General features: G+C 41.7%; 1 protein-coding gene across 2 annotated transcripts; it reads left to right on the top strand.

The window, feature by feature from the left end:
- Nucleotides 1-1,982: 1,982 nt before the first annotated feature.
- On the top strand, nucleotides 1,983-11,124 carry LOC129721544 (E3 ubiquitin-protein ligase RFWD3). 2 transcript variants are annotated; one of them, XM_055674245.1, is made up of 3 exons: nucleotides 1,983-2,231; nucleotides 2,286-2,843; nucleotides 9,379-11,124. In XM_055674245.1, the coding sequence occupies exons 2-3, from the start codon at nucleotides 2,291-2,293 to the stop codon at nucleotides 10,908-10,910; spliced, it is 2,085 nt and encodes a 694-aa protein (XP_055530220.1). In that variant the 5' UTR covers nucleotides 1,983-2,231; nucleotides 2,286-2,290; the 3' UTR covers nucleotides 10,911-11,124. The 2 variants fall into 2 exon arrangements, with proteins under 2 accessions (XP_055530220.1, XP_055530219.1); XM_055674244.1 differs by having other exon boundaries at nucleotides 1,983-2,843.
- The last annotated feature ends 16,009 nt before the right edge of the window (nucleotides 11,125-27,133 follow it).

Raw genomic sequence — 27,133 nt, 5'->3', positions numbered from 1 at the left:
CAAAGCGTATGCACTCTTAATTTACTTCTATTGAAATTGAATAGCATTGACTTAAAGCCGCCTTGATTCCTTGCCCTCGACTATGCAGCAGAGCCGCATTGATATGGTTTGCAATCAGAATGCTCTACGAATAAACTTGTTATAATCCATTATTTGATGTTGCTTGAACAGTATTCAATATAACATAGTTTTTATTGACTGGTGAACGACCGCCGGTTAAAGCCCCAACAAAAAAATGTGTCAATGAGATAAATGGCTAAAAGACCTCAGAGATTAAGAGGAACGGCTCAAAAGTTCCGTCTTCTCGAAAGAAGTCACTATTCTAAATTTTAGCACAATCGGACTTCGGGAAGTCGTGCGGGTAAAGTTATACTTTTTTACCAATTAAAAAATGTTCGATAGCAAAAAAAAATTTGTGATGCCAAATTTCTTAGAGATGCAATAAACGTTAAAATCTAGTGTTTTTTTTGTAAGATTTGGACCACTGCGAACATTATTTTGATCTGGTAAAAAAAAAAATTATATATTTTTCAGCAGGGAAACTCTCTCAGCTTTAATTTATTTTTACCCTTGAGGAAATTTTTCGAAAAACCTCAGCTTCTGAGCCCTACCACCAAACAAAGTTCGAAGGCCTAGTTTCCCTAAAATTTCTGTTTGTTCCAGCTTTGGAATTCCTATGCTTCAGAAAGTCTTTTTTTTTGAAATTTGTTTCCTGAGATAACATGAATGTTTTCCAGTACCTCAAAAGTGTACAGCGCATCGTTTCTATGTCTGTCTCCTGCATCTTCAAAATTGAGCTTTACAAACATAGTTTTACCACGGCTTTTATTTTAAATATCATGGCATTGTTGTGATAAATACATCAAATCGCCAAAAGCATGCGAACTTTAACAAACTCGTACTATGTTGTCGTATTATGTTCACTAACCGATCTAAAAATAGGAGAAATGGTGCCCATCACGGATGGCAATAAATCGTACATGCCTTTGATGATGAATATGATATTCTTTGCTCGATCAAGACAAACGAAAACCTAAGAAACAAATAAAAAGACCATAATTAACTAATGAGGTATAGAGATTAAAACTTATTCGGATATTTTCGTATTTCAATTACGAACATTTCACTATCCCCAGTTGAACGTGTTTCGAGTGCTATTCTTTACAACACTTTTTTACCAGTGTTTGAGATGTCTGTCAGTTGCGGGTGTTGCTTCTTCTTTTTTTTGAAAATACTCTGCATTCTAATTTTTTTGTGAAAGGACAATACTTAAAGTACTAAAAAAATTGTACTGGCAACCTTTCTTTTAGCTATAAAAATTCTTTTTGTTTCTTTCATTCAGCTAAAATCTCGCAGTCAAACTTTGTTTACGTATCAGTGTTGTTGCGTTTAACCACAGATAACAGACATCCAAGCTTCATGTGTAAAAAGACGCAACAGTTTTTCAGCATGTCGCAATACACAGTATGGTGGCGCTAAGAACACTTAGTGGTCAATGATTCGATAAAATCAATAGTTTTCCAGCTCTTATCGATATTATTTCAATAAGAAGCGTTGCCGTTTTTTAATGTAGAAATTTTGAGCAGTCGTAATTTGTACATAATCGACAATTGTATTCAATCCCAGTTTATATTTGCGATTAATTTGTTTGTTTTAGTGTTGATATGAAAAAAAAAAAAAACACAAACCTCACAAAAACAGTGTTATATCGTTGCAAAAACAGCGACTCTACTATTTGTGAGAATTTTCTTGCGTCTGGCAGCCTTGACTATAATCCAGCGCTGCCATCACTAAAGTGGTTAAAGTCGCAAGTTGCAGAAAGATGTCGTTAGCATTCCAAACAAGTAAGAATTTTAAATTTTACACACGATTTCGCGAATTTTTTGTTCTAGCTTGGATATCTGTTATCTGTGGTTTAACTGTTCCTGAAGCTAAATTAATCAGTGTGGAATTGGTCTATCGAAGTAAATTTAGTTGTGCGTTGTACTTTTAGCAAGGATTCTAAAACATAAATCCTCGTCACTGTGTTTTCAAGGAGAGCGAGTTTTCCTTACAAGCGTTGTTATGTGTTTGAAAGAGTTGCAGTGGTTTATGTGAATTTCGATTGACGTTTTTCTCAGCAGCTGATTTGTGTTGCAACACATAAACAAAGAAACGCGTCGAAAGAATTGGAGTTTGCAGTGGCTTGGATGGGATTCTATTTGGACAGTAGAAGCAATTGTCTAATATTGGTGTTTACTAATGAAATTCATAGCGTCTGTTTGTTGATAATTGCTGTCTTGTAGAAGTCATGGAAGCTGCAGATGATTCTGATCAAAATACCTCCGCTGGGTCATCGAGCATGTTTGAGGAAGAACCCGAAAGATTACAGACGTTACCACTAGCAGTGCAATCAGAAGATTCTAATTCAAACACTGAGCAGGGTGATCAAGATGCGATTTACCAGCCAGCGTATCCAGGGTCAGAACCACCTGTAGATTTGGGTCAAGAACAAGCCGCCATGGTATTCGAACAGCCAACAATCAATATGGAAATCGATCTTCGACGGATCCAGCAACCAGGTTTTCTCTCGCCCGTGATTATACTGAATAACAATTTAATAGTTGACCCAGTTCCGGAAGCGCAGGCAACGGTTGAAGTTATTGATGATGACCAAGGTGGAGGAAGTGATGGCAGTGGAGATAGAGTAGATGGTGAGCTTGCGAGTACACCAAGGGCAATTATGGCTGCTACAATGGACGGACCCATAGTTTTGATCGAAGACACGTTGCGGTCAGAACACAGATCAGATGGCCTAGCTGGACCATCTGCTGTACGAATCGTTGGGGACTCTCCAAGAAATAGTGAGTATGGTTTTTGAAAGTGGGCTAAATTTTCTTACTACGCAGTAATAATAGTTTGGAATAGGAACAATACTCGAAATATTTCTGCTTCTGCGTATGACCGTGGAGTCATAGTATGCATATTATTTCGTTGCTACTTTTTGTTTTGTGCACATCGTTTTCAGGACTCAATCCCATCGTTTAGCTTAATGATATATTGTGTTGTAGCAATGAGAGGGTCAGTTTATTGTTACACGGCCATGTGGGGTACATTTCACAACAATATACCGTCGGAAGCGGCGCCCTCTTGTACATAAACAACGGACCTACAGGTTTCCCAGGATAACTAACTGCAAATCTGTATAGGTGAGCCCTTTTTTAGGGTTACTGATTTCACACTATCCCCTAGTTCAGTCCGAACGAGCTATTAGCGATTTAAGTCCTCATTGTTTTATGAAGTACAATGTTTTACAGGACAATAGAAAGATTTTTTTTTTCTACAAAGTGTTCCAACAAGCAATGGCATCGCATGCTTGGGTGTTTAATAAGTGGCTTCACTGCGTAATGCGCCATGACTTCGTTCTAATTCGAAAAATATATCAGATGGACTTTATCAGTTCATAGGTATTCTTTGGGCTCGTATATGAATCTTCTCAAATTTGTTGAACATATGAAAATAAAAATAATCTCCCAGATGGTCTCGAGGTTCGATGCTGGCCTAACAAGCCAGTCGTCGTAGGTTCGAGCCTCGGCTCGGGAGAGACTCGTCACCTTCCAGCGAAGCGTCAAGTCATTTTAAAATTTAAAATTTCCTAGCACTGAAAGTTAATTATGTAAAAGATATAATCTCGTAAAGGGAAAATTTTCAAGAGTCTAACTTTCATTAAATTGATTGTCGGTGGCGAACCAGTCTGTGGTTGAAAACCAACTTAAAAATAAAGATAAAAAAAGATAGAAATTTTATATTCAAAATACAATAAGGTCACTTTTTAAGCGTTTTTTTTACGCGGATTCCGAAATCTACGCGTTTTTTACGCGGATTCTGGAATTTACGCTACTTCCTTTTACGTGGGTTCCGGAATTTACGCGGTTTTTTCACGCTGATTCCGGAATTTACGCGGTTTTTTCACGCGGCACGTATCCCCCGCGTAAAAAGCGACTTTAGTGTATAACGATGTGCTGATTGAAAGAAATCGAAGCGACCTGAATTCGCTGAATCGTCTACACTTGCGGGGCAGAAATCCATTTTTTCACGGAGTTGCACACTATGTATTCTTTTCTTAGTTTCGCTTTTTCTCGCTCTTTTTGTTTTCTTTCTACTCTCTCCTCCTTCGTTTTTTCTCTCCTATTTTCTTTCTTCCTTTCTCATCAATCTGGTCTCTTCTCTCCTCACTCCTCTTTCCTCTCTCCTCTCTCTTCTCTCCTCTCTCCTATCTCCCCTCTCCTCTCTCCTCCCACTGCTCTCCTCTCTCCTCCCATTTATCTCCTCTCTCTTTTCTCCTCACTGCTTTCACCCCTCTCCTCACCGCTTTCACCTCTCTTTTCTCTCCTCTCTCCCCTCCTGTCTCCTGTCTCCTGCCTTCTCTCTTCTCTCTATCCTCCATTCTCCAATCTCCTCTCTCCTCTCCCCTCTCTCCTCTGTACTCTCTCCTTTCTCTTTTCTCTCATTTCTTCACTCTCTTTTCTTCTTCTCTCATTTCTTCACTCTCTTTTCTCCTTTTTTTTCTCTCTTTCTCTCTCTCTTCTATCTTTGTGACTTGTAAACGATGTGAAAGAAAGTGGTGAAGAGAAGTGAACAAAAGAAGTGGATAAAGGGAGACAAAATATGAGGGAATAAATACAAAGATGGAAAGTTGAGGAGTTTTGGAGAGAAGATCAAGGAGAGAGGAGGGGGAGGGTTCAAAAGAATCACAAAGAGGATTGCTAGAAAGAAAGGGTTGACGACCAAGCGCGAAGTAGGTCTGGATATGAGAGAAGGTAGTGTTATAAAGCAAGAAGAAAACTGGCAAAGCGAGAGAGAAAAATGAGAACGAGAAGAAGCATTGGAAGGCGATAAGAAGAGTTGGGAAGTGAGTGAAACTAGAGCTAGTTATAGGGTCGTTCCAATAGTTCCTATTCCTACTAGGACGAGGTATGCAATATTCCGTTAAAAATGAGCAACAATTTGCAGCCGGGATGAGGGCTCTCTGTTCATTGACCGTAGATTTCGCTGCCATCTGTTAGGGGTCAGTAAAAAATGCATGGCCCTCGCTATGATTCTACTGGCACAAATTCTCTTTTAGGCTTAATTTTGCACATACGACAAATATCTTGCTAAACCAAACGAATCCTTATTCTTGTTAAAAAAAAATGGGAACGCTGGTGCGCTGAACATGCGACAAAATGAAATACCTTTATATTCTGTATACTTTGTATACCCTTTGTTCTTTCACTCGATCATTCCTTTTTCAGTAAAGTAGCATTCAATAAAATCCACGTGTTCAATAAACTTCGATCTGGGTTGTTCTTTCGGTTTTAATCCTCTTACGCGGTATTGCCGGTTAATGGTCATTATTTCCTACAAGTTTTGAGCCCAGCGGAGGATTAGTGTATCGGTTTGTCGTTTGGCAGTGTTTTTTTTCGAGAACATTTGCCATTATCGGTCGTATTTTGTGTGGCGAAATAGTTCGCAGATAAAATGGCGGACCCTGCAAGGTTTTCGATTGCGAAGCTAACGCATCAAAACTACTTGACATGGAAGTTTGAGATGGAAATGTTTCTCGAACGAGAAGATCTGTGGTACGTTGTTGAAGGATCGAAACCAGAACCTGTTACAGACGCGTGGAAGAAGGCAGACAAAAAGGCCCGAGCGACTATTGGCCTTTGCATTGATCGTAGCCAATACTCCCTGATCAAAGACTGCGAAAGTGCTAGTGCTGTATGGGACGTCCTTAGGAATTACCATGAAAAAACGACTGCGAGTTCCCAGCTATCTCTGCTGAATCGTCTTTGTGATGCTAAGCTAACCGAGAACGGTGATGCTGAAAAGCATCTTCTTGATATGGATGTGCTATTCGAACGTGCGGAGGATGCAGGATTGGAACTGGCTGAAAAACTAAAGGTGGCAATGGTGTTTCGCAGTATGCCGGAATCCTACTATCCTTTAGCGTCGGCCCTGGAGGCTCGGAAGGATGAGGATGTTACAATGGAACTGGTTAAGTCTAAATTAGTCAGCGAGTACCACACACGTTTATCACGTAGCGGAAAAACGTCCAGCGAAGAGCAAAGATTAATGACACAAAAAGTGAACAAAGAAAAGCTATGTTTTTTCTGCAAAAAGCCTGGGCATTTTAAAAAAGACTGCCGTAAATGGCAAGCGCAGAAACATAAATTTCGGGAGGAAGGTGAGGCATCCAGCAGCAAGCCAACAGGAAGCAAGCAGCCAGCAAAAGCAAAGCAAGCGAAAAACTCGGATGGTGGAGCTGTCAGTTTTTCGGTGCAAGTTGCGGACGAAGCTGTCTGTGCTAGGGCAAAGCTGAGCCATTCGTGGACTGTTGACAGCGGAGCATCGCGTCACATGACCAGCAATAAAGATTTTTTCACTCGTTTGGAAAAATTATCGACTGTAACAGTTGTCATGGCGAATGGAAACAGCTCGTAATCTAGCGGAGCTGGTGGCGGAGTTGTCAGAGGTCTAAGTGATGCTGGAAAAGCAGTTGATATCAGCTTGAAAAAGGTGTTGTATGTTCCCGGCCTGGAATCTGGACTTTTGTCTGTGAGTAAGATAGCTGAAAATGGTTATAAGGTATTGTTCAAACGTGATGTTGTTGAAATTCTCGATGTTGACAATAATGTGATAGTGATGGGTGAGAGATCTGGGGGTTTGTATGTTCTCAGAGAGTTAGAGCATGCTGCCATGTCAACAGAAAAACGTCATTCATTGAACTGTCCACATACATGGCATCGCCGATTCGGACATCGCGATATAGCAGTTATCGAGCGTTTGAAAAAGGAGAATCTCGTGTCGGGAGTGAAATTTTCAGACTGTCCAGCTGATAACGTTTGTGAACAGTGCTTGGAAGGAAAGATGACGCGTTCGCCATTTCCTCAGCAATCTGAGCGGAAGACTACAAAGCCGTTGCAACTAGTGCATACTGATTTATGCGGACCGATGCGGAATATTACTCCTGGTGGTAATCGCTTCTTCATGACCATATTAGATGACTATAGCAGGTATTTGTGGTTGTATCTGCTAAAAGAGAAGTCGGAGGCGAAGCGATGCATTCAAAATTACGTGAGAGCAGTGGAGAATCAGTTCGGAAGGAAACCGTCAGTCATACGATCGGATAGGGGCGGCGAATATATGAACAACGAGCTAGAAGAATTTTACCTCAAAGAAGGTATCCAGATGCAGCTGACGGCAGGGTATTCTCCTCAACAAAACAGCGTTGCGGAGCGGCGGAACCGCTATCTCAATGATATGGCGGTTTGTATGCTACTTGATGCGGGACTACACAAGCGCTATTGGGGAGATGCGATCGCTACTGCGGCTTTCATACAGAATCGTTTGCCCTCGCGAGCTGTACATCGTACCCCGTATGAGCTCTGGCATGGACGTAAGCCAGATTTGAGCATTTTGAAGGTCTTTGGCTGTGAAGCGTTTGTTCACATTCCAGGTGAAAAACGTGGCAAGTTAGAGAGCAAGGCAGAAAAGTTAACTTTCATCGGATATGACTGTAAATCGAAAGCGTATCGTTTTCTAGATCGGAAAACGGGAAAAATTACCATAAGCAGGAATGCGAAATTTTTAGAACTAGATTCTAGATTTCAGGAGGAGAAAACTAAAGGAGAAATGTTAAAAAGGAAAGACGAAGTTTTAATGCCGTTTTCTGAAATCAGACCAGAACAATCGGACCTGCAACCTGTGAACAGTGATACCGAAATAGAAAGCGAAGATGATGAACCATCTCTACGAGGATTTTCATTAGCGGATGACTCTAATGATGAGTTTTTTTATATATCGTCGTTGTTTGAGGGTGAAAAAATGCAAGTCGAGCCTAGAAAATCAAACCGGTCGAACGCAGGTGTGCTACCTAGTAGGTTTGACCAAGCTGAGCCGAAATGTTACCAAGAGGCATTATCGAGCGTCGACAAGGTAAAATGGATAAAGGCTATGGACGAAGAGTATCAGTCTCTATTGGATAATAATATGTGGGAGTTGGTACCACCACCGCCCGATCGTCGAATAACTGGATCGAAGTGGGTGTATAGGAAGAAGAAAAACTGTTCTGGACAAACAGTACGCTACAAAGCTAGACTTGTAGCACAGGGGTACGCGCAGAAGTATGGTGCAGATTTCACCGAAGTTTTTGCACCAGTCGCGATGCAACAAACGTTACGAGTACTGCTTACTGTGGCAGGACATCGAAAGTTTTCAGTATGGCATATCGACGTGAAGAACGCATATTTAAATGGAAAAATCGATGAAGAAATTTTCATGCGGCAACCTTTAGGTTATTCTGTACCGGGAAAGAAAACATTTGTGTGTAAATTAAATCGCAGTCTGTACGGCTTAAAGCAGGCGGCAAGAGTGTGGAACAACACGGTAGAAGAGACTTTAGTCAAACTTGGGGTTTCTCAGTCGATTTCGGATCCGTGTTTGTACTCAAAGCGTCTGGATAACGGTGAATGGATTTATCTCCTAATATATGTCGACGATATGATAGTGGCTTGTGAAGGCAAGCAACATGTGGCGATGCTAGAGAACCAGTTGCGAAAGGAGTTTGAAATTTCTTCTCTCGGCGAAGTGAGTCAAAGGAATCAAAGTAAGAAAAACGGGGATGGTTTTTATTCGATTAGCCAACAGTCGTTTATTAAAGAAATTGCGGAGCGGTTTGGACTTGATGCAGCTAAACTAAGCAAGCTTCCGTTGGATATCGGAAACTATAAGCAGCAGAGCAGTGAACTATTACAGAACAATGAAAAGTATCAAAGTTTGGTGGGGGCTTTACTCTACGTAGCTATGAACTCCAGGCCGGATATTGCAGCAGCGTTATCCATTCTCAGCAGAGAAACAAGCTGCCCCCGGCAGTGCGATTGGTTAGAGCTTAAACGGGTTGTTCGATACCTTATTGGAACCGAGCACTCAAGCTCAAACTAGGTGATCAAACCCAGGATCTCATGCAATACCTTTATATTCTGTATACTTTGTATACCCTTTGTTCTTTCACTCGATCATTCCTTTTTCAGTAAAGTAGCATTCAATAAAATCCACGTGTTCAATAAACTTCGATCTGAGTTGTTCTTTCGGTTTTAATCCTCTTACGCGGTACTGCCGGTTAATGGTCATTATTTCCTACAATTCTTAAAGTGAACCTTCTACTTTAAAAAGACAGAACACTTTTAGTTGTAATCTATTGTGCTACTGCATTTTAGAATAGCTCTTTTACCAATGCATTTTTCAGAATAAATACGATTTTCACAGTCTAAATTTCATGTGATTTGCAGAATTGCGTAGAAAAATAAACCATTAGTGTACTTGGGATTGCACTGACCTGCTTTGTTTATTATTGCACAGGAAAACGTCGACGGACCAACACTCCTTCGAAGACAACACCACCTCCAACTAGTGTAACCGCTCCGCAGTACGACGACGATGACGACGGAACCATTTGCTCGATTTGCCTGGATAGCTGGACTCTAACTGGTGAGCATCGGCTAGTGTCGCTTAAATGTGGTCACCTTTTTGGTTATATGTGTATCAAACGTTGGTTGCACGACAATCCAATGCAAAGCCGCAGTTGTGCGACTTGCAAAACCAAAGCCCATCTGCGCGATATTCGGCATTTGTACGCAAAAGCAGTGAAAGCCGTGGATAATTCAGAGGAACTTCGGTTAAGGCAGCAAGTCGACGAAGAGAAACTCAAGGTGAGTAAGCTGGCTGGTGAATTGCAAGTTGCGCGGATGGAACTAGAGGTGCAACGAACTGTGGCAAGTGAGCTTCGGGCTAAATTGAAACTTTGTGAACAACGAGGTGTTGGAGATCTTCGCTCTAGTGTTTCTCTGATGGGCGAAATCGGCGTCGGCGGAAAGTCGTTTCGAAATTATAAAATGGCACTGGATAAAACCATTGATTTGTGCCGAGATCCAGGCTGTCGCGTTATGGTTTATGGAAGCAAACGGCAACATCTCCTAGTTTCACAAAAATCTACTCAGAACCTTTTCCCCGGATATTCGATAAAATTTATCGACATTCCAGCATTCCAGTATTCATCGGTACTGCACGTTTCTAGTAGAATGATACGCGATATTAGTATAGATGTTGAAGACGAGTTGTTTACAGCAGCTACGAGCGAGCGCTGGGTGAAACTGTTCTCATTCAACAACCGATCTGTAATTACCTTCACTCCTTCTGATGCAAATGTGTGGTCATGTGCCTTTGATCGAGAACGGAGCAAGTTCCTTTATCTGGGCACACAATCGGGAATAGTATATGTTTACGATATTCGTAATAACAACCAGTATGTAGAAGAATTTCGAACCGAGGGTGACTGTTCGCCAATTATCAATATATGCCCAGTTTCACCAACAAGTTCGATTCCGTTTGGTGGGTTTCTAGTGTGCAAACTTACATCTTGTTGGTTTTTCGAATATACTGCTGCTCAACGGGTTGAATCAATTCGTTTGAATGTAGACGGACCATTTACCGCGATGAATTATTGTGAAAAGACTGGTTATATAATGATAACAACTCGGCCCAGCAGCCGTCATCCAAGGGCTCGCTATATTATCGCTAGCCTAGTGAAATTGGAATCGATTTGCGCTTTGCACATTGTTCAAGTTATTACAGGATCTGTTGTTGAGCCGAACATGATTCGCAGCGCGCAAGTGAGCCTGGAGGATAATAACACGCTCGTAGCGGCCTATTTGCAGGATGACCGTCAACTAGCTACATGGAGCACTGCATGCGGTAAAGGAAATCAACGCCTACAGAGTTTGCCAGTTTCCGACGTGCTCTGGGATCTATGTCCAATTTATGCGTGTACTCAGACCTTCTTAGCCGCACTCAGTGACAGCAAATGTCGTGTTTATAGGGCCTATTCAGAGTAGCGTACAGTACAAGTGTTAAAACGTGTTGTTGAGTTTTTGTGCTCGAACGAAAATTTACAGCTAAGAAATAGAATTGCAAACATTTTCCGTTTTGTTTGTCCAAATATATAGTTTCCAAAGGTATCATAACGAAAAACCATGTTGCTAGGTTAGTTGAGTGAGAACGGTTTTTTTGAACTACAGCCTTGGTACAAATAAAGCCATACAGATATGATTTCGAGTTTTGTGATTATCGATGACTACCGACTGAGAGCTAGGGAGAAATTTTGGCTTTTAGGTAAATATACGTAAATAAATTCTCGGTCTACGGTCTACGACTGACCAAATCTTTACACTGCGGCAGATCATCCAAAAGTGCCGGGAGTTTAGAGTCCCTACACACCATCTTTTCGTCGGTTTCAAAGCCGCATACGATTCAATTAACCGACAAGAGCTATGGAAAATCCTAGACGAAAACGGCTTCCCGGGGAAGCTGACAAGACTGATTAAGGCTACGATGGAGAATGTGAAGTGTTGTATGAGAATTTCGGGTGGAACGTCGGACCCATTCGAGTCTCACAGGGGGCTTCGACAAGGTGATGGTCTCTCCTGCTTATTGTTTAACGTCGCACTAGAGGGTGTTATGAGACGAGCGGGGTTTGACATGCGGGGCACGATTTTCAACAGATCAGGTCAATTTATTTGCTTTGCGGATGACGTGGATATTGTCGGCAGAAAATTTGAGACGGTGGCAGACCAGTATACCCGACTGAAACGTGAAGCAGATAGGATCGGACTGAAGATTAATACGTCAAAAACTAAGTACATGCTTGCAGGTGGGTCCGAGCACGACAGGGCACGCCTAGGCAATACGGTAACAATCGACGGGGATGAGTTCGAGGTGGTCGACGAGTTTGTGTACCTCGGCTCTCTGGTAACTGAGAATAACGATACCAGCCGGGAGATAAGGAGACGTATTATCAGTGGAAGTCGTGCCTACTATGGGCTCCATAAAAAACTACGGTCGCATAATCTGAATCTTCGCACCAAGTGTATCCTGTACCAAACGCTAATAAGACCGGTCGTTCTCTACGGGCATGAGACGTGGACAATGCTCGAGGAGGACTTGCGAGCACTCGGAGTTTTTTAACGTCGGGTGCTAAGAACCATCTTTGGCGGTGTGCAGGAGAACGGAGTGTGGAGGCGTAGGATGAACCACGAGCTTGCGCGCCTCTACGGTGAACCCAGTATTCAGAAAGTGGCTAAAGCTGGGAGGATACGCTGGGCTGGGCATGTAGCTAGAATGCCGGATAGCTACCCTGCAAAATTGGTGTTCGCTTCAAATCCGGCGGGAACGAGAAGGCGAGGGGCGCAACGAGCGAGATGGGTGGACTAGATGGAGCACGATCTGCAAAGTACCGGGTGCCCGCGGAACTGGAGGCAGGCAGCCATGGACCGAGTGAATTGGCGGAACCACGTTATGCAGGCCATGTCTTAGGACGTACGGCCATCTAAGTAAGTAAGTAAGTAAGTAAGTACGTAAATAAATTACACGTTTAGGGTCGCTGTAAAAATTTGAGTTCTAAGAGGCAGACACTGGAAATAAATTATCTTGCTTTTGTTGAAGAACGATCTGATCTTTGTGTTGTTAATTTTTGCTTTCGAATTTGCAGGGAAGAAACAAAAAACTATTTACAAAAACTGTGAATGCTTCAAATGATCTACGAGAGTTACTTTTAGAACATATGTTTCATTATAAATACATATTTAATATAATTACGGCAAAAAATAATAAGAATCGAGTTTCGGGTCGATTTTACAGAATTTTTAAAAAAGGTTTTTTTTCTGCACTGTGAAAAAGTAGCGGGACAAGATGGGTCACCCCCTCAAATAGCAAAATAGCATGTTTAAATCTCAATAAGAATTGTATGGTTAGCAAGAAAAATGTCTACTCTGGAAAATCAACCGAAAGGGGTCATGCACAAAATAAAAAAAATAACGGGAATGTGGTCTATAGAAAATTGTGAAAGTTGAGTGGGCGTCAATGATACTTTTTCTAAGTTTTGAAAGAATAAGTTGTACATTATTAATCAATTAATCAATTTCTAACGCTTGGAACGAGCTGTCTTCACAAACGAAAGAAGATTCTCAACATTCTTATTTTTGGTAGCAAATCCGGATTTCGATATTTCACGCTTATTACGTGCTTTCTCCTTCTTGCGCTTTTCAGGAGCTTACTCCTTCTTCATCCTTTTAAGCCGAAGATTGTTGGTGTACTCATCGCTCGTCAGAACCGCTGCTTTCTCCGGAGCTCTTCCTCGCTTTTGAACGGCTCGTTCTTCTAATTGGGGGACTGGCATAATGTCTCGGGGTCGAATGAGATTTTTCCTTGGAAGGTTGATTTGTTGAGATTGCATGTGCGGAACATGTTTAGAAAATTTCGGAGTAAATAATTCTTCTTCAAATCCAACGAACTCGAAATCAGAGTCGTCGTCTTCCGGAGTTTGTGAAACCGGTGTGGGTGGTAGAATTTTATGCTTTTCCGTTGTAGTACGCTGATCCTGGCTGGCTGTTTGATGTTGAAACATTCATTTGCTCCACTGTAATCAGCGGATCGACCGATGCTCTGGATTTTGAAACTGTCGAAATTTTCATTTGCTTCATTTCAATGGGTTGTTTATCCGGAGTTTCTAGTGGTACATTCGTGGTTTCAAAAGGACTGAAATCTTTATCCTTGAATACAGACATGTTTTTTATTATTATTATTTATTTCTACAATTTATCTGACCAAGGTCTTAATAAATATTACAATGTGTGTGTCAATTTCATAAAATGTTCGTTCTTTTAATCTTCTGCACGAATTTATCCACGGATTCGTTGAAGTCAAACGGGTGCTCAGCACAAGCAAAAGTTCTTATACAGGCGGTAACGGGCTCATTATAACCGAACGATATGCGATGAAAAGGGGTCTGCAGCAATCCAGTTGAACGCAGAGTGCGTTGTGATGCTCGAAAGTTCACGAGAGACAAAAGCTTTGGTGAGTCGATTTCTCCATGGAGTAATTTGGCCATAAACACAGCTTGATGCAATCGGCGACGGTGTTCAAGTCTTTCAATTCCGATCAAGCGGCAGCGATCTGGATACGGAGGTAAGTTAGCATTAGTCTAAATCGTAGTGACCTACGGATAATCACGGGACTCCTTACCGGACACTGTCCCGCTTTTTATCATTTAAAGAAAATCGGTGTAGTGTTGAATGACACCTGCCGATTCTGCAAATCTGAACCAGAGAGTTCAGAGCATTTGCTTTGCTCTTGCGAAGCTCTTGCTTCCTACAACTTCTTAGGAAGCAACCTTCTAACTCCATACCAAGTGTGGAGCTCTAATCCCAAACAGGTAATTAGTTTCATCAACTATGTTGTACCTAATTTGGGTACAGGTTTACAACAAAACAGTTCTACTCCATCAATGAGTACGAGCAATCCGTAACCTGTGCACAGCAATCGGGGCCCGCCACAAAAGACAATCAGCAAGAATGTCGCAGTGGCATTTTAGTACCCAGTACCCTTCAGGCATACAGATAAAAAAGTTAGCAGGATCACGCCAGGGGAGCTCACGTAATGCAATACGGACGAATCGTTTTTGAATACGCTCAATCCTCAACTTCCAAGTAAGTTGGTGAGGAAACCAATCCAAATTGCAGTTCTCGACTAGTGGGCGTACTAATGAACAGTAGAGCGTTCTTAGGCAGTGCGGATCATTAAAATCACGGGCGACTTTTGATATGAAACCAAGCTGGCGTGTAGCTTTCGAAATTATCGTTGCGTGATGTAGGTGGAATGTAAGTTTAGTGTCAAGAAGAACACCTAGATCCCTTACATGATCAACCCTCTTCAGTTCCAATCCGTCGATGCGATAGTCGAAGATAACCGGGTTTAGAATGCGATGGAAGGTTATAACTTCGCATTTGGTTATGCTAACCACAAGCCAGTTTTTTCGACACCAGCTGGTAAACACATTCAAGAAATTTTGTAGGCGACGGCAGTCTTCGATAATTCGTACTTCCAAAAACAACTTCAAATAATCTGCATACACCAGCTTGCAGCCATCACCCAGCAGCAGTGTCACGTCATTGAAGAAAAGTGCGAATAGTAAGGGCCTCATATTACTTCCTTGGGGAACTCCTGACTTGTTAGTAAATTGCGATGAAATACTAGAACCAAGTTTTACGCGTAGAACTCTTCCACGTAAATACGAGCTCAACCATGCAATGAACTGGTGGGAGGCACCTAGGCGTGAGATTTTACACAAAAGTATTGAGTGGTCCAAACGATCGAGAGCTGCTTTGAGGTCGGTGTATATCACATCAACTTGAGCTTTATGTTCTATTTGTGAGATGCACGACCAGGTGAACTCCAACAAATTGGTACTGAAAGAGCGGCCCGGCATAAATCCATGCTGAGTGGTTGAAATATAGTGCTTAGTGCAGAAGAGCATATTCGTTCTCGGAAATTCGTTCTCGACAGTTGCCACCATAGCAGCCTTCTTGTACGCTTCACCAAAGAGTGCCGCAATATTTGCCTGACGCACTGGTTGTCCATTCGTAATCCGATGGAACTTTTCAATAGCCTTGCTGTAGTATGTCTTCAGTGGTTCCATGAAGGATACATCCAGCGGTTGTAGACGATGTGTACAATGAGTAGGTAGGGATACAACTGTTACGTAATTATCCCGAGCCAACTCAAGGAACTCGAGGTTTTTAGTATGAGATGCATGTCCGTCAAGTATCAGCAAAACATGTTGTAAAAAGTGTTTGAACCAATCTACAAACAGATCCGATTGCATGCAGCCGCTAGAATGAGCCCTGAAGAGGGTTCAGTTCGGCGCTCCGCGTTCCAGTTCCTGCTTCATACAACCGCGCGGGTAGATAAGCATCGGAGGTACGAAGTTTCCGGTGGCACGGGATTGGATCTGAGTAAAAGACTGCAATGAAGTAACTGCCGGTGAGGGGGAATTTTTCTTTCGTCGATTACTTCCGTCAGCATTATGAAAAATTTCTTCACCGTCGGCTCATTGAAGCATCGGGTTCTAGCAATGGAAATTCTTTCCGGAGTGCAAAGTGTCAATTACGAATGGCTTTCTCAAGCCAGCATTTACCTGCGATTCCTGTCTCCTTGCAAAAGGTAGCCGGTAAATCATTTTTTTCGCTAGCTGAAAGGCTAAGCGTCTCACGTCTAAGCATTTCAATCCAAAGAATCGACTCTCCAACAGAAGCAGATGTTCCGCTAGCTCGTCTTCCACTACCTTGGGAAAAACTGTATCAAAATGGCCTAGCCGTTTCGCTACAGTGATGCCCTTTTCTAATTGATTTTTTCGTCGGCAAAGAGCTTCGCGAGGTATGTTAAAGGTGGTGGCTGCTTCCTGAATGGTCAATGTGCCCTTTTGCACTAGCTCCAATGCTCTTTCCAAAGCTGACACAGTCCACAAACCGCAGTACATCATAAGCAAAGCCTACTTCTGCGATAAAAGTTTACGGTAGATTATATAGTGAGTGGTGAGCGAACACGTTTTTGCGATAGTGTGAATCGTCTAAGAAACTTAGCGGAAAATCATTTTATTTATTTAAGCTCAAAATTTGTGCAAGTAGAAACTATGAACATATAACGTTCAGTCAAAAATATGATACGCATCATACAAAATTATTGCTACCGCGTAAAAAGTTGTTTCACGCTCAAAAACAGCACTGACCCATCTTGCCCCAGCTTACCCTATGTATATGTAAGCTAGGTTGTATAAAAAAAAACTCGATGTTGAAATAGTCAAGGCGCTGAGTCCTAAATTGAAAGATTATGTTATTTATAGCATTTTTTTCGAATATTTTGATTTTCCAAAAAATTGTTTTCAGGTTGCCCAAACGTGATATATTAAAAAATGACCTTTTCAAGCTACAAAACCACTCTTTTTCACTTTTGACGTAGAATTACGTCTTACGGCAACATACACAGGGGGCCAGTTTCATTACAGGGATCCAATTTCAAAAACCAAAAACATCGAGAGCGTCACAAAAATTGTCCATTTTCAACCGTTTTAAGCTCAGTCAGTTTCCAACCGCTTTTCGTCAATTTTGCAGTAAGCGATTGGAAAATCAACCAAGCACCCGTCCAAATGGAGAAAGTTGTAATCTGATTGTTTGAACTGTTGTACTATTGAAAATTGTCAAGCCTTGTCGAAACGCAAATGTCGACCTCTGATTGGTCGCACAATGCTTCTTTCCTTAACAAGGTCGACAGAATATACCTAGTTGACTAAGAATGCGCGCTTTGTGTTTTATGTATAATTCATTCCATGATTGTGCCGATACCACACGGACTGCTGGATGGCAGCAGATAACAGAAATGCAGCACTTACGCTATTGCGTCTTAAAACAAAACGGTTATAGTTCGACATCACAATATCCACCTTCATACTCATGTCTACCGTCGGCAGCATAAAACATGCACGATCTGCTTCCATGCGACTTTAGTTATATCTATTTTTTCAGTTATCCCAATCCACAACGTGCAAAAAATCTATGTCAGAGCGGATATTGCGCGCTGTCTGGACCATGAAGCATTTATGCGATAATTGAACGAAATTTGCAACTACAGCAACCAGTCTTTTTCAAGGCTGCTAAATATATAATAATAATAAATATAATATGTTGCCAGGTACACAGTTGACGATAAAATAATGCGCTTTCGCGCTCAAATTTCGCTTATATATCGACAAATTGTGAGCAGCGTAGCCCATCCTCTTTTTTACGTACATTGGAGAATGGCATAACTGGAAATAATTTTTCCAGTTATCCCAATCCACAACGTGCAAAAAATCTATGTCAGAGCGGATATTGCGCGCTATCTGGACCATGAAGCATTTATGCGATAATTGAACGAAATTTGCAACTACAGCAACCAGTCTTTCTCCTTCTTAGGGATTATTGAAACAATGCCCACGGACCATTACTTCATCTTAACGGACAGTCTCAGTTCTATTGAGGCTCTCCGATCGATGAAGGATGCAAGGCACTCTCCGTATTTCCTGGGGGAAATACGGGAACATCTGAGTGCTTTATCCGAAAAATCTTCTCAGATTACCTTAGTGTGGGTCCCTTCTCATTGTTCCATTCTGGGCAATGAGAAAGCGGACACTTTGGCTAAGGTGGGCGCAACAAACGGTGATATTTACAACAGACCAATTGCCTACAATGAATTTTTAAAATTTTCAAGTCAGAATACACTTGTCAACTGGCAGGCTTCGTGGGATAAGGGAGAACTGGGAAGGTGGCTACACAGCATCATCCCCAAGGTTTCCACCAAACCTTGGTTTCGAGGATTGGATGTAGGACGAGATTTCATTCGCATGATGTCTCGGATTATGTCCAACCACTACGGGCTAGATGCACATCTCTTGCGTATTGGGCTGGCGAGCAGTAATCATTGCGTTTGTGGATTGGGGTATCAAGACATTGAACACGTGGTTTGGGTGTGTGCTGAATTCTGATCTCTACTTTTGGATACCCTCAGGGCCCGAGGAATACAGCCCTATGTGCCAGTTCGTGATATCCTCGCTCAGCGAAACTTGCCATACATGCTACATGTTTATAGCTACTTGAAGAGCATCAAGGTGCCAATTCAACAGCGAAACAAAAAAAAACCATGTTGGTTTTAGTATTAGATTTAGTTTCAGCTCGTAGTCGGCAGCGAGGGTAAAGAATTTGTCTTTAGCTTATAAGATATTTTAGACCATAAGGCATTAGATTTAATTGGCTCCGTAAAACATTAATTCGTATTGTGCCGTGTCAAATAAATGTTGTGTGAACAAAAAAAAAAACCAGTCTTTCTCAAGGCTGCTAAATATATTTGGAAGAGCATAATGAATGGTTATTACTAAATTACAACTTTGATTACAGTTTGATGCTGCTGCTATTGCCCAGCAGTGTGATGTATATTACGATTCATTAACACTGTGCATCACAAGCGGTATATGCGAAACAAATCCGATTCCAAACAGAAAAATTCAGCCAGTTCTGCTCACGGCGCTGAGTCCGTTTTAGAAAATTCATAACACTTCATTAACAAATATATAACGTCTTTAAGAAGACGGTTGTTACGAGAACGGAAACATCTTTCTTCAAGCCGTGCAACACACGATACATGTTATATTGTTGCCTTCATAAGGCAACAATAGGTTGACAAGAGGAATGTAACAATTTACTTGGAGCAGCAAACGTACGGCGGTCTGAACCTTGCGGCAAGTGTAATAGTAGAACGTTTGTTGTAATCCGCCAACCGGGAAGCAACCGAAAATGTTTCGCCTTACACCGAGGTTTGACCTGTTGTGACGGATTTCCTGGCTCCTTTGTCGCTTGCCTCTGGTGCCATCTCAATGATGATGCTTTTGTTGCCAGGTACACAGTTGACGATAAAATAATGCGCTTCAGCATTGGCCGATACCGTATCGATATGCGCTTTCGCGCTCAAATTTCGCTTATATATCGACAAACTGTGAGCAGCGTAGCCCATCCTCTTTTTTACGTACGTTGGAGAATGGCATTGTTGTGACCGTACCGAGAATGAAACAGTTAGTTTATTCTAATTTAGTTTATTCATATCAATCTAATTTATTTAAAGGTTCTCTACATGTTGTGACTATTACTTTCCACGAGGCTTATTACACTGACTCGTCAATTTTAATATCGATCCAGTATAGCGCTTTTCAGTGGTACACTTTCAACGTATCTCTCATCATAGGTAGGATGTGACACCTCTCCCCCTCGTAAAAAAATAGTATTCAAAAAACTATTTATGTAAAAGAATTACAGATTTAATCTCTTGGGAGGATTAATTGTGCGACTGGAGCGCCGTAATGGTGGAGAAATCTCCCCAAAAGTTTCTCTTTGAAATCCGGTCACAGAGCTTCCCATCGCATTCGTAACCGCTTCCGTCGGAGTAATTGAAGGTTGAACGGTCATCGCCGGAGTTGAGTCCATGGTTTCTGTGCGAGTATCTTTCGTAGCAGTTACAGTTGCACTAGCAGCAGGTGGTGCAATCGAAATCTTACCCTCGTTCTCTATAGCAGACTTGACACTATAGTCAGTTGAGTTCTCGCTCAAATTAGCACCTACTCCCACAATGTGGTCGATGTGTCGTTCCCAAATTCGACCATCGTCCAAGCGTACAGCATACCGTAGTTTCCCGACTTTTTTTGCAACTCTACCAAATTTCCATTTATTATTTGATAAGAAATCCCGTACACGCACCCGATCACCATCTGAGAACTGTCGAACTTGGTAATTGGTCCTCTGCGCTTCATTTTTCGGCAATAGTAAATCGAGTCTCGATCGAATCTGCCGACCGAACAGCAGCATCGAAGGTGATTTTTCCGTCGAGGGATGTATCATTTTCCTATAAGTTAGCAGTACATTGGCCAGTTCAGGGTTTATTTGGGATTTGGAGCATTTTAATGCCTTCAACTTCTGCTTGAATGTTTGAACGTAGCGCTCTGCTTGTCCGTTCGATGCTGGGTGGTACGGTGCTCCCATTTTATGGACTATACCATTCATCCGTAGGAAAAGCTGGAACGTTTCCGAAGTGAATTGGACATCGTGGTCGCTCACGAGTACCGACGGAATACCGAAAGTACTAAAAATATCACGACACATGTTTACCGTACCCTCAGCAGTTATTGATTTGCACACTTTAATTTCCGGCCATTTACTGTAAGCGTCAACTAGTATGAAGTAATATGTGTCCATGAAGGGACCAGCAAAATCAACGTGAACTCTTTGGAAGGGTTCAGTTGGAGTTTCCCAGCAGTGTAGTGACATTTTTGCAGGTTCTGGTCTAACTATTTGGCAGTCGGCGCAGTTTGACACCATTTCTTCAATATCGCGATCGATTCCACTCCACCAGCAATAACCACGGGCGAGCGATTTTGTGCGGGTAGTCCCGAAATGTGTGGAATGTAGCTCATCTAGAACTCGCTTCCTCAACCTAGCAGGCACGTAAACACGAATCCCTCGTAAGAGACAACCCTTTTGTAGCGAAAACTCGTTTTGCTCGATACCAAACCGATCTTTCCCTTCTACCAGTTTGCCATATTTGATACCTTGAACCAGGTTCTTCATTAAAGGATCTTCGGAAGTAGCTTGCGATAACTCTTCTGCAGTTAACGGTAGAGTTTCAATTTGATTCAACTCAACGACGTCTGATTCTTCAATTTCGTTCTCTGGGTCGGTTCGAAGCAGCGGAATTCTCGACATTGCGTCGGCATTAGCATGGTCATTAGAACGTCGAAACCGTATTTCATAACTGAACGACTGCAAATAAGTTGCATAGTGCTGCATTCGTAAAGCTGACATGACCAGTAAACCCTTGTGCTCTCCGAATATTTTGGTAATTGCCTGGTTGTCTGTTATTAGTGTGAATTTCCGGCCATATAAATATTGAAAAAATTTCTTTACGCCAAAAATGATTGCGTAGGCTTCCTTATTCACCTGCATGTAATTCTGTTGCACACGGCTCAGCGTTTGAGAGGCAAACTGAATCGGACGCTCGATACCATCTGGGTAAAGATGACTCAACACGGCTCCTACTTCATAGGGGGATGCGTCGGTAGCAAGTAACAATGGCAATTCCGGCGAATAGTGGACAAGGCAAGTGTCAGATTGCATTTGTTTTTTAATTAACTGAAATGATTTCTCGCAGTGCTCACTCCATTTGAAAGAAATGTCATTTTTTAGTAGATTATTGAGTGGATATAGTATTGTGCTTAAATTCTTGAAAAAACGACCATAATAATTAATGAAACCGATAAATGATCGAACTTCATCTTTATTCTTCGGTTGGGGTATGTCCTGAATTGCTTCTATTTTCGTCCGAAGTTTGTGAACTCCTTTTCTGTCGATCAGGTACCCACAGTATTCAATTTTGTCCACAAAAAAACGCATTTATTTTTATTTACTCTTATGTTGTGCATGTCAAGCCTACGAAGAACTTCCTCTAGGCGGCTCAAATGTATTTCATCTATCTCTCCTGTAATCTTTATATCGTCTAAAAATACGCTAACACCTTCAATTCCTTGTAGTATTGCTTCCATTTGTCGTTGCCAGATCGCAGGAGCTGATGCAACACCATACATTAAACGATTCGGACGATAAAGGCCCCGATGTGTACTGAGCGTTAAAATTTCCCGATCTTCGGGAGCAACTTCCAATTGTAAATAGGCTTGTACGAGATCAATTTTGCTAAACTTTGTTCCTCCAGCAAGCGAAGAAAATAACTCGTCCACAGTAGGTAGGGGATGTTTATCGACGATAAGATTTGGGTTCACTGTTTGCTTGTAGTCCTCGCAAATACGTACACGGTTCTGAGATTTTTTTACAGGAACAATTGGCGTCGCCCAGTTACTTTGGTTGACTTTGGTTAGCACTCCTTCGGTAACTAGTTTCTCCAGTTGATCTCCGACGATTTTCTGCATATTAAACGGTATTTTTCTTGCTTTCATAAAAACCGGCCGCACATTTTGTTTCAATGGTAGATTAGCTTGGACACTAGAAATTTTACCTATCGAGTCTTCAAACACTCTCGGATATTTTGATAAAATCACGGCGAGTGAATCACTCGTATGATCGGATGTAGCATCAGGTGCAACAATTGTATTTACGGTACCAACTTTCAGAATATTGTTCCAATCTAGTGACAACATATTTAGCCACTCGCGCCCAAGCAATGGGTGTTTTTCGGACTCTACCACGTACAACGGTAAGGAAACTACATTACCATCAAATTCTACCTGCGCATCAAAAATACCTTGAACTTCAATATTGTTATTGCAATAGCTAACGAGTCTTGTCTTGCTTCCACGCAATTGTCCACAGTTTTTTTCCAGAAATCTGCGTTCATAATACTCACAGGAGACCCTGTATCAATTTCAGAATTGACTTCGATTCCATTCACGCGAATTGGCAACCAGTATTTCTTATTTTTCGATAGACAATCGACAGTACACACTTCGCGCATATCTGCAATTTCGGGACCTTCTTGACACGTAGCATTACTAGACTGAAAGACGTAGTTCGTCTGAGCAGCACTTGAATTATTCGCAGTATTACTTTCTCCAGCTTCCTTCTTCATGCACACCTTACCAAGATGTCCTTTAACCTTGCAAAACAAACATACAGTTGCTTTGTGTTTGCAGTTGTTTGCCAAATGCGATTTATCACCACATCGGAAACAATAAACGTTCGCCGTGTTTTGACGTGCTTTGGTGGGTCTTTCCCCATCGTTCGTACTGTATTTTTCTTTTTTACATGGCAGCTTACGTACCGTATGGACGTCCTGATTAACTGCACTGTTTTCAATCTCCGCACCGCTTTTTCGTGTTAGTTCCATACCCACCGCAATATCACGGGCTCCTTTCAATGTAAGCTGTCTCTTCTCTAGTAACCGGTTTCGGATTTCTGTTTCTTTGATGCCAAAAATCAGCTGATTCCTTAGCGCCGTATCTAGATAAGCACCGAAATTGCACGTAACAGCAATCTAAGTAAGCTGAGAGCCATCAAATACTCGTCTATCGTCTCATTAGCAGAAGCAGCGTTGCTGTCGCCCTGTCGGCGACAATTGAAACGAAAATTCTCGCTAATTTCCAGCGGTTGTGGGTTGAAAAAAACCTTCTAGAATATCAACAATCTGCTGGTATGTTTTTTCGCGTGGGCCTCTGGGTGCAATTTCGTCGCAGAGGACATCATAAGTCTCGGGTCCCATGTGATGAAGCAGTAAATTTTTTTTCATCTCCTCGTTATTAATACCAAAAATTGAGAACGCAGTCTCCAACCGCTCAATCCATCGTTCCATCGCAACTTTTTTCTATCGAATGGCTCAATACCAAGGTTCGGTGGCGCAGCACCACAAGCAGCAGCAACAGCATTTTGATTATTCTGATCTGCATTCGCCATCCTCGTCGCCAGAACTGTTGTGACCGTACCGAGAATGATGACAAAACAGTTAGTTTATTCTAATTTAGTTTATTCATATCAATCTAATTTATTTGAAGGTTCTCTACATGTTGTGACTATTACTTTCCACGAGGCTTATTACACTGACTCGTCAATTTTAATATCGATCCAGTATAGCGCTTTTCAGTGGTACACTTTCAACGTATCTCTCATCATAGGTAGGATGTAACAGGCATAACTGGAAATAATTTTTCCAGTTATCCCAATCCACAACGTGCAAAAAATCTATGTCAGAGCGGATATTGCGCGCTATCTGGACCATGAAGCATTTATGCGATAATTGAACGAAATTTGCAACTACAGCAACCAGTCTTTCTCAAGGCTGCTAAATATATTTGGAAGAGCATAATGAATGGTTATTACTAAATTACAACTTTGATTACAGTTTGATGCTGCTGCAATTGCCCAGCAGTGTGATGTATATTACGATTCATTAACACTGTGCATCACAAGCGATATATGCGAAACAAATCCGTAAATGTCAATTTACTAAGTTTTCATCATTACAAACCAGTCACTTCTTACAGCATCTCGATCATACTCATAGTTCATAACAATTTACAGAAGGGGCATCTTTGCCGATTGAGGATTCCGGCCTTTCTCTGGTTTAACTCCGTCTTCTTACAGTATCATGAAATACAAACAATCTTCATATTCATATACTTGACCATGGATTCCGACGATACCTTCGGAAAATTAAAATTCTTTCTGCTTCGTTTATTTTAAACATTTAACAAGGCTGAAATTATTAACTGTTACTGCACAGTTTAATTGTCTGGTAAATACAACTAATATCAAACATTTATGAATTGATTATACGATTTTTTTTATGTTTTTTTCAACAGAGTCGACTTGAGCACATCGATTAGTGCGTTTTCGACGTAGAATTATGTCTTACGGCAACATATATAGGGGTACAAACTGTAAAACCGAAAGCATCGAGAGCGTCACGAATATTGCTCACTTTCAAAAGTTCTGAACTCAGCTAGTTTCCAACGGATTCCGTTTTTTTAAAGCAAAAATAATATACGAAACAAATACGGAAAAATATATCGCTTCACACCATTAAAATGATTAACCCTAATCGAATGTATTTCCAAAGCTATTGCAAAAAATTATTGACATAAGACAGGATGTCGTAATACTACGTTAACCTTGCGGTCGTTTCGTATAAACAACCTTTAAAAGAGCCTTTTTTTCTATTCTGTTCGATTCCTACATTTTTTCATATAATTTTTATTTTTGGGGTTGTTTTCGAATATTTTGCATTGTTTAGTACAGCATCGCATTCAGTTATTTGACTCGGATGAAAAGGTTGCAAAACGAGGCGTCGGTTTCGTAGGGTTGGGTCAGCAGAGGAAAAGAGTCATCCAATGGACGCCTGTATGTGACCGCATATGCGTGTTAAGGATTGAGGGCAAATTCTTCAACTAAAGTCTAATCAACATTCACCCGATGATGTCAAGGACGATTTCTATGATAAGCTCGATAAGACTTATGGCGAGTACTAAAACTACGACGTAAAAATCGTTTTCGGCAATGCAATGGTTCTTCCCACCAATTACAACAGTAAACACAGTCTCCATCCGTCAACTAATGAAAATTACCTAAGGCTGATAAACTTTGCTGCGGCTTTGAGACGTCTGCTCGCAGATCGATCATGTTTTGATTGATGGTAGGCATCTTTTCGGACCTTATGGATGTGAGGTTTTTCGGGGACCGAACATCGACTCTGATCACTATCTCGTCACATGTGAGATCCGTGCACGGTTGTCGAAAGTATTGAAATCTCGCACAAAGAGGACGATGCGTAACAAAACAACATCCAGCAGTTAAAAGCGGATGTTGTGTTAGTTGCCTATGTATAGCCGAAAGTTGAATCAATTGATCACAGGACAACAGAAGGAGAGGGTAGAAAACATAGATGAACTTTGGAAAAACCTTGTATAAGGTGCCATCGAAACAACTGCGAGAGAAGTGGTAGGTATGATGCGTGGGAAACAGAGTAACAGCTGATTCGACGCCGGCTGCCAAAGAGTGAGACCGTGGTTGTAATGGCGCGATGTGGCGCGCACTGCGTTAGACGTACAACTTACTCACCTGTAAATATTGTTAAAATTGAGGCGGTTGGCGAACCTTTTGTCGGTGACTACCAGGTTGATTTTCGGAAGAAACGCTCCACGATGGACAAATTTTCACCCTGCGACAGTTTCTAGATGAACTCGTGGAATGCAACATGCATACTCTCCATCTGTTTGTGGATTTCAAACGATCTGAATGGCGCTGGAGGGATCAACATTATGCGTACGACTAGCGGAGGGAACATGGACTGAAGCAAGTGAATACGCTGTCAAACCCTCCTGTTCAACATTGCCTTGGAAGGTGCAATACGAAGAGCAAACGTGGAAAGCAAGTGAATACGCTGTCAAACCCTCCTGTTCAACATTGCCTTGGAAGGTGCAATACGAAGAGCAAACGTGGAAAGCAATGGCACTATCATTACAAAATCTCACAAACCTATTGGCTTTGCAGATAGCATCGAAAAAATCGGGATGAACCGTAAAGCTGTGGAAGAGGCCTCCAGGCTCTTTTGAAGTAAAGTGGCGAGATTAGGGCTCATCGTCAACTCTGCCAAAATAAGGTACATGGTAGCTGGCAGAGAACGTGGGAGTTCGAGTGGCGTTGAGACTGAGGTGGAGCTAGATGGGGAAATCTTCAAAGTTGCTGAGGAATTTATATACCTTGGTACCCTCGTGACACATGAAAAAGACGTAAGCCGCGATGTCAAACGACGAGTTTCAGCTGCAAAATGGACTCTCTACGGAATACGTAGCCACGTGAAGTCCCGTAGTCTGTGGACTCGTACAAAACTAGGGTTTTATTGAATAATGATCCTCTCCAATGTCCTTCTCGATCAGGAATCATATACGCTAAAGAAAGCTGATCGACGAGTGCTTGGTGTTTATGAGCGTGAGGGCTGTAGTCTCTTATGGCTGCTCAACACCGACAACTTTGGCGAAGGGTGGATGCTATTCCTTCGGCATTGGACCCCTAGGAGGACTTCTGCCATAAAAATAGAGTAAAGTAAAATAATGGTGCTTATTACGGGAGTCACTTCACGGTGAAATCGGAGTGAAGTGAATACAGACCTATTACGGGACTCACGTAAGAGTGAAAAACGTCGCAAAGTG

The sequence above is a fragment of the Wyeomyia smithii genome, chromosome 2 (assembly GCF_029784165.1).
Source record: "Wyeomyia smithii strain HCP4-BCI-WySm-NY-G18 chromosome 2, ASM2978416v1, whole genome shotgun sequence".
Lineage (NCBI taxonomy): Eukaryota > Metazoa > Arthropoda > Insecta > Diptera > Culicidae > Wyeomyia > Wyeomyia smithii.
Note: the sequence above shows the minus strand (reverse complement) of the source record. Positions and strands in the feature narration are given on the sequence as shown.

Coding starts and splice junctions, on each gene's coding strand:
- LOC129721544 (XM_055674245.1), top strand. CDS start 2,291: ATGGAAGCTGCAGATGATTCTGATCAAAATACCTCCGCTGGGTCATCG. Junction 2,844..9,378: donor TGGGGACTCTCCAAGAAATA/GTGAGTATGGTT, acceptor ATTATTGCACAG/GAAAACGTCGACGGACCAAC.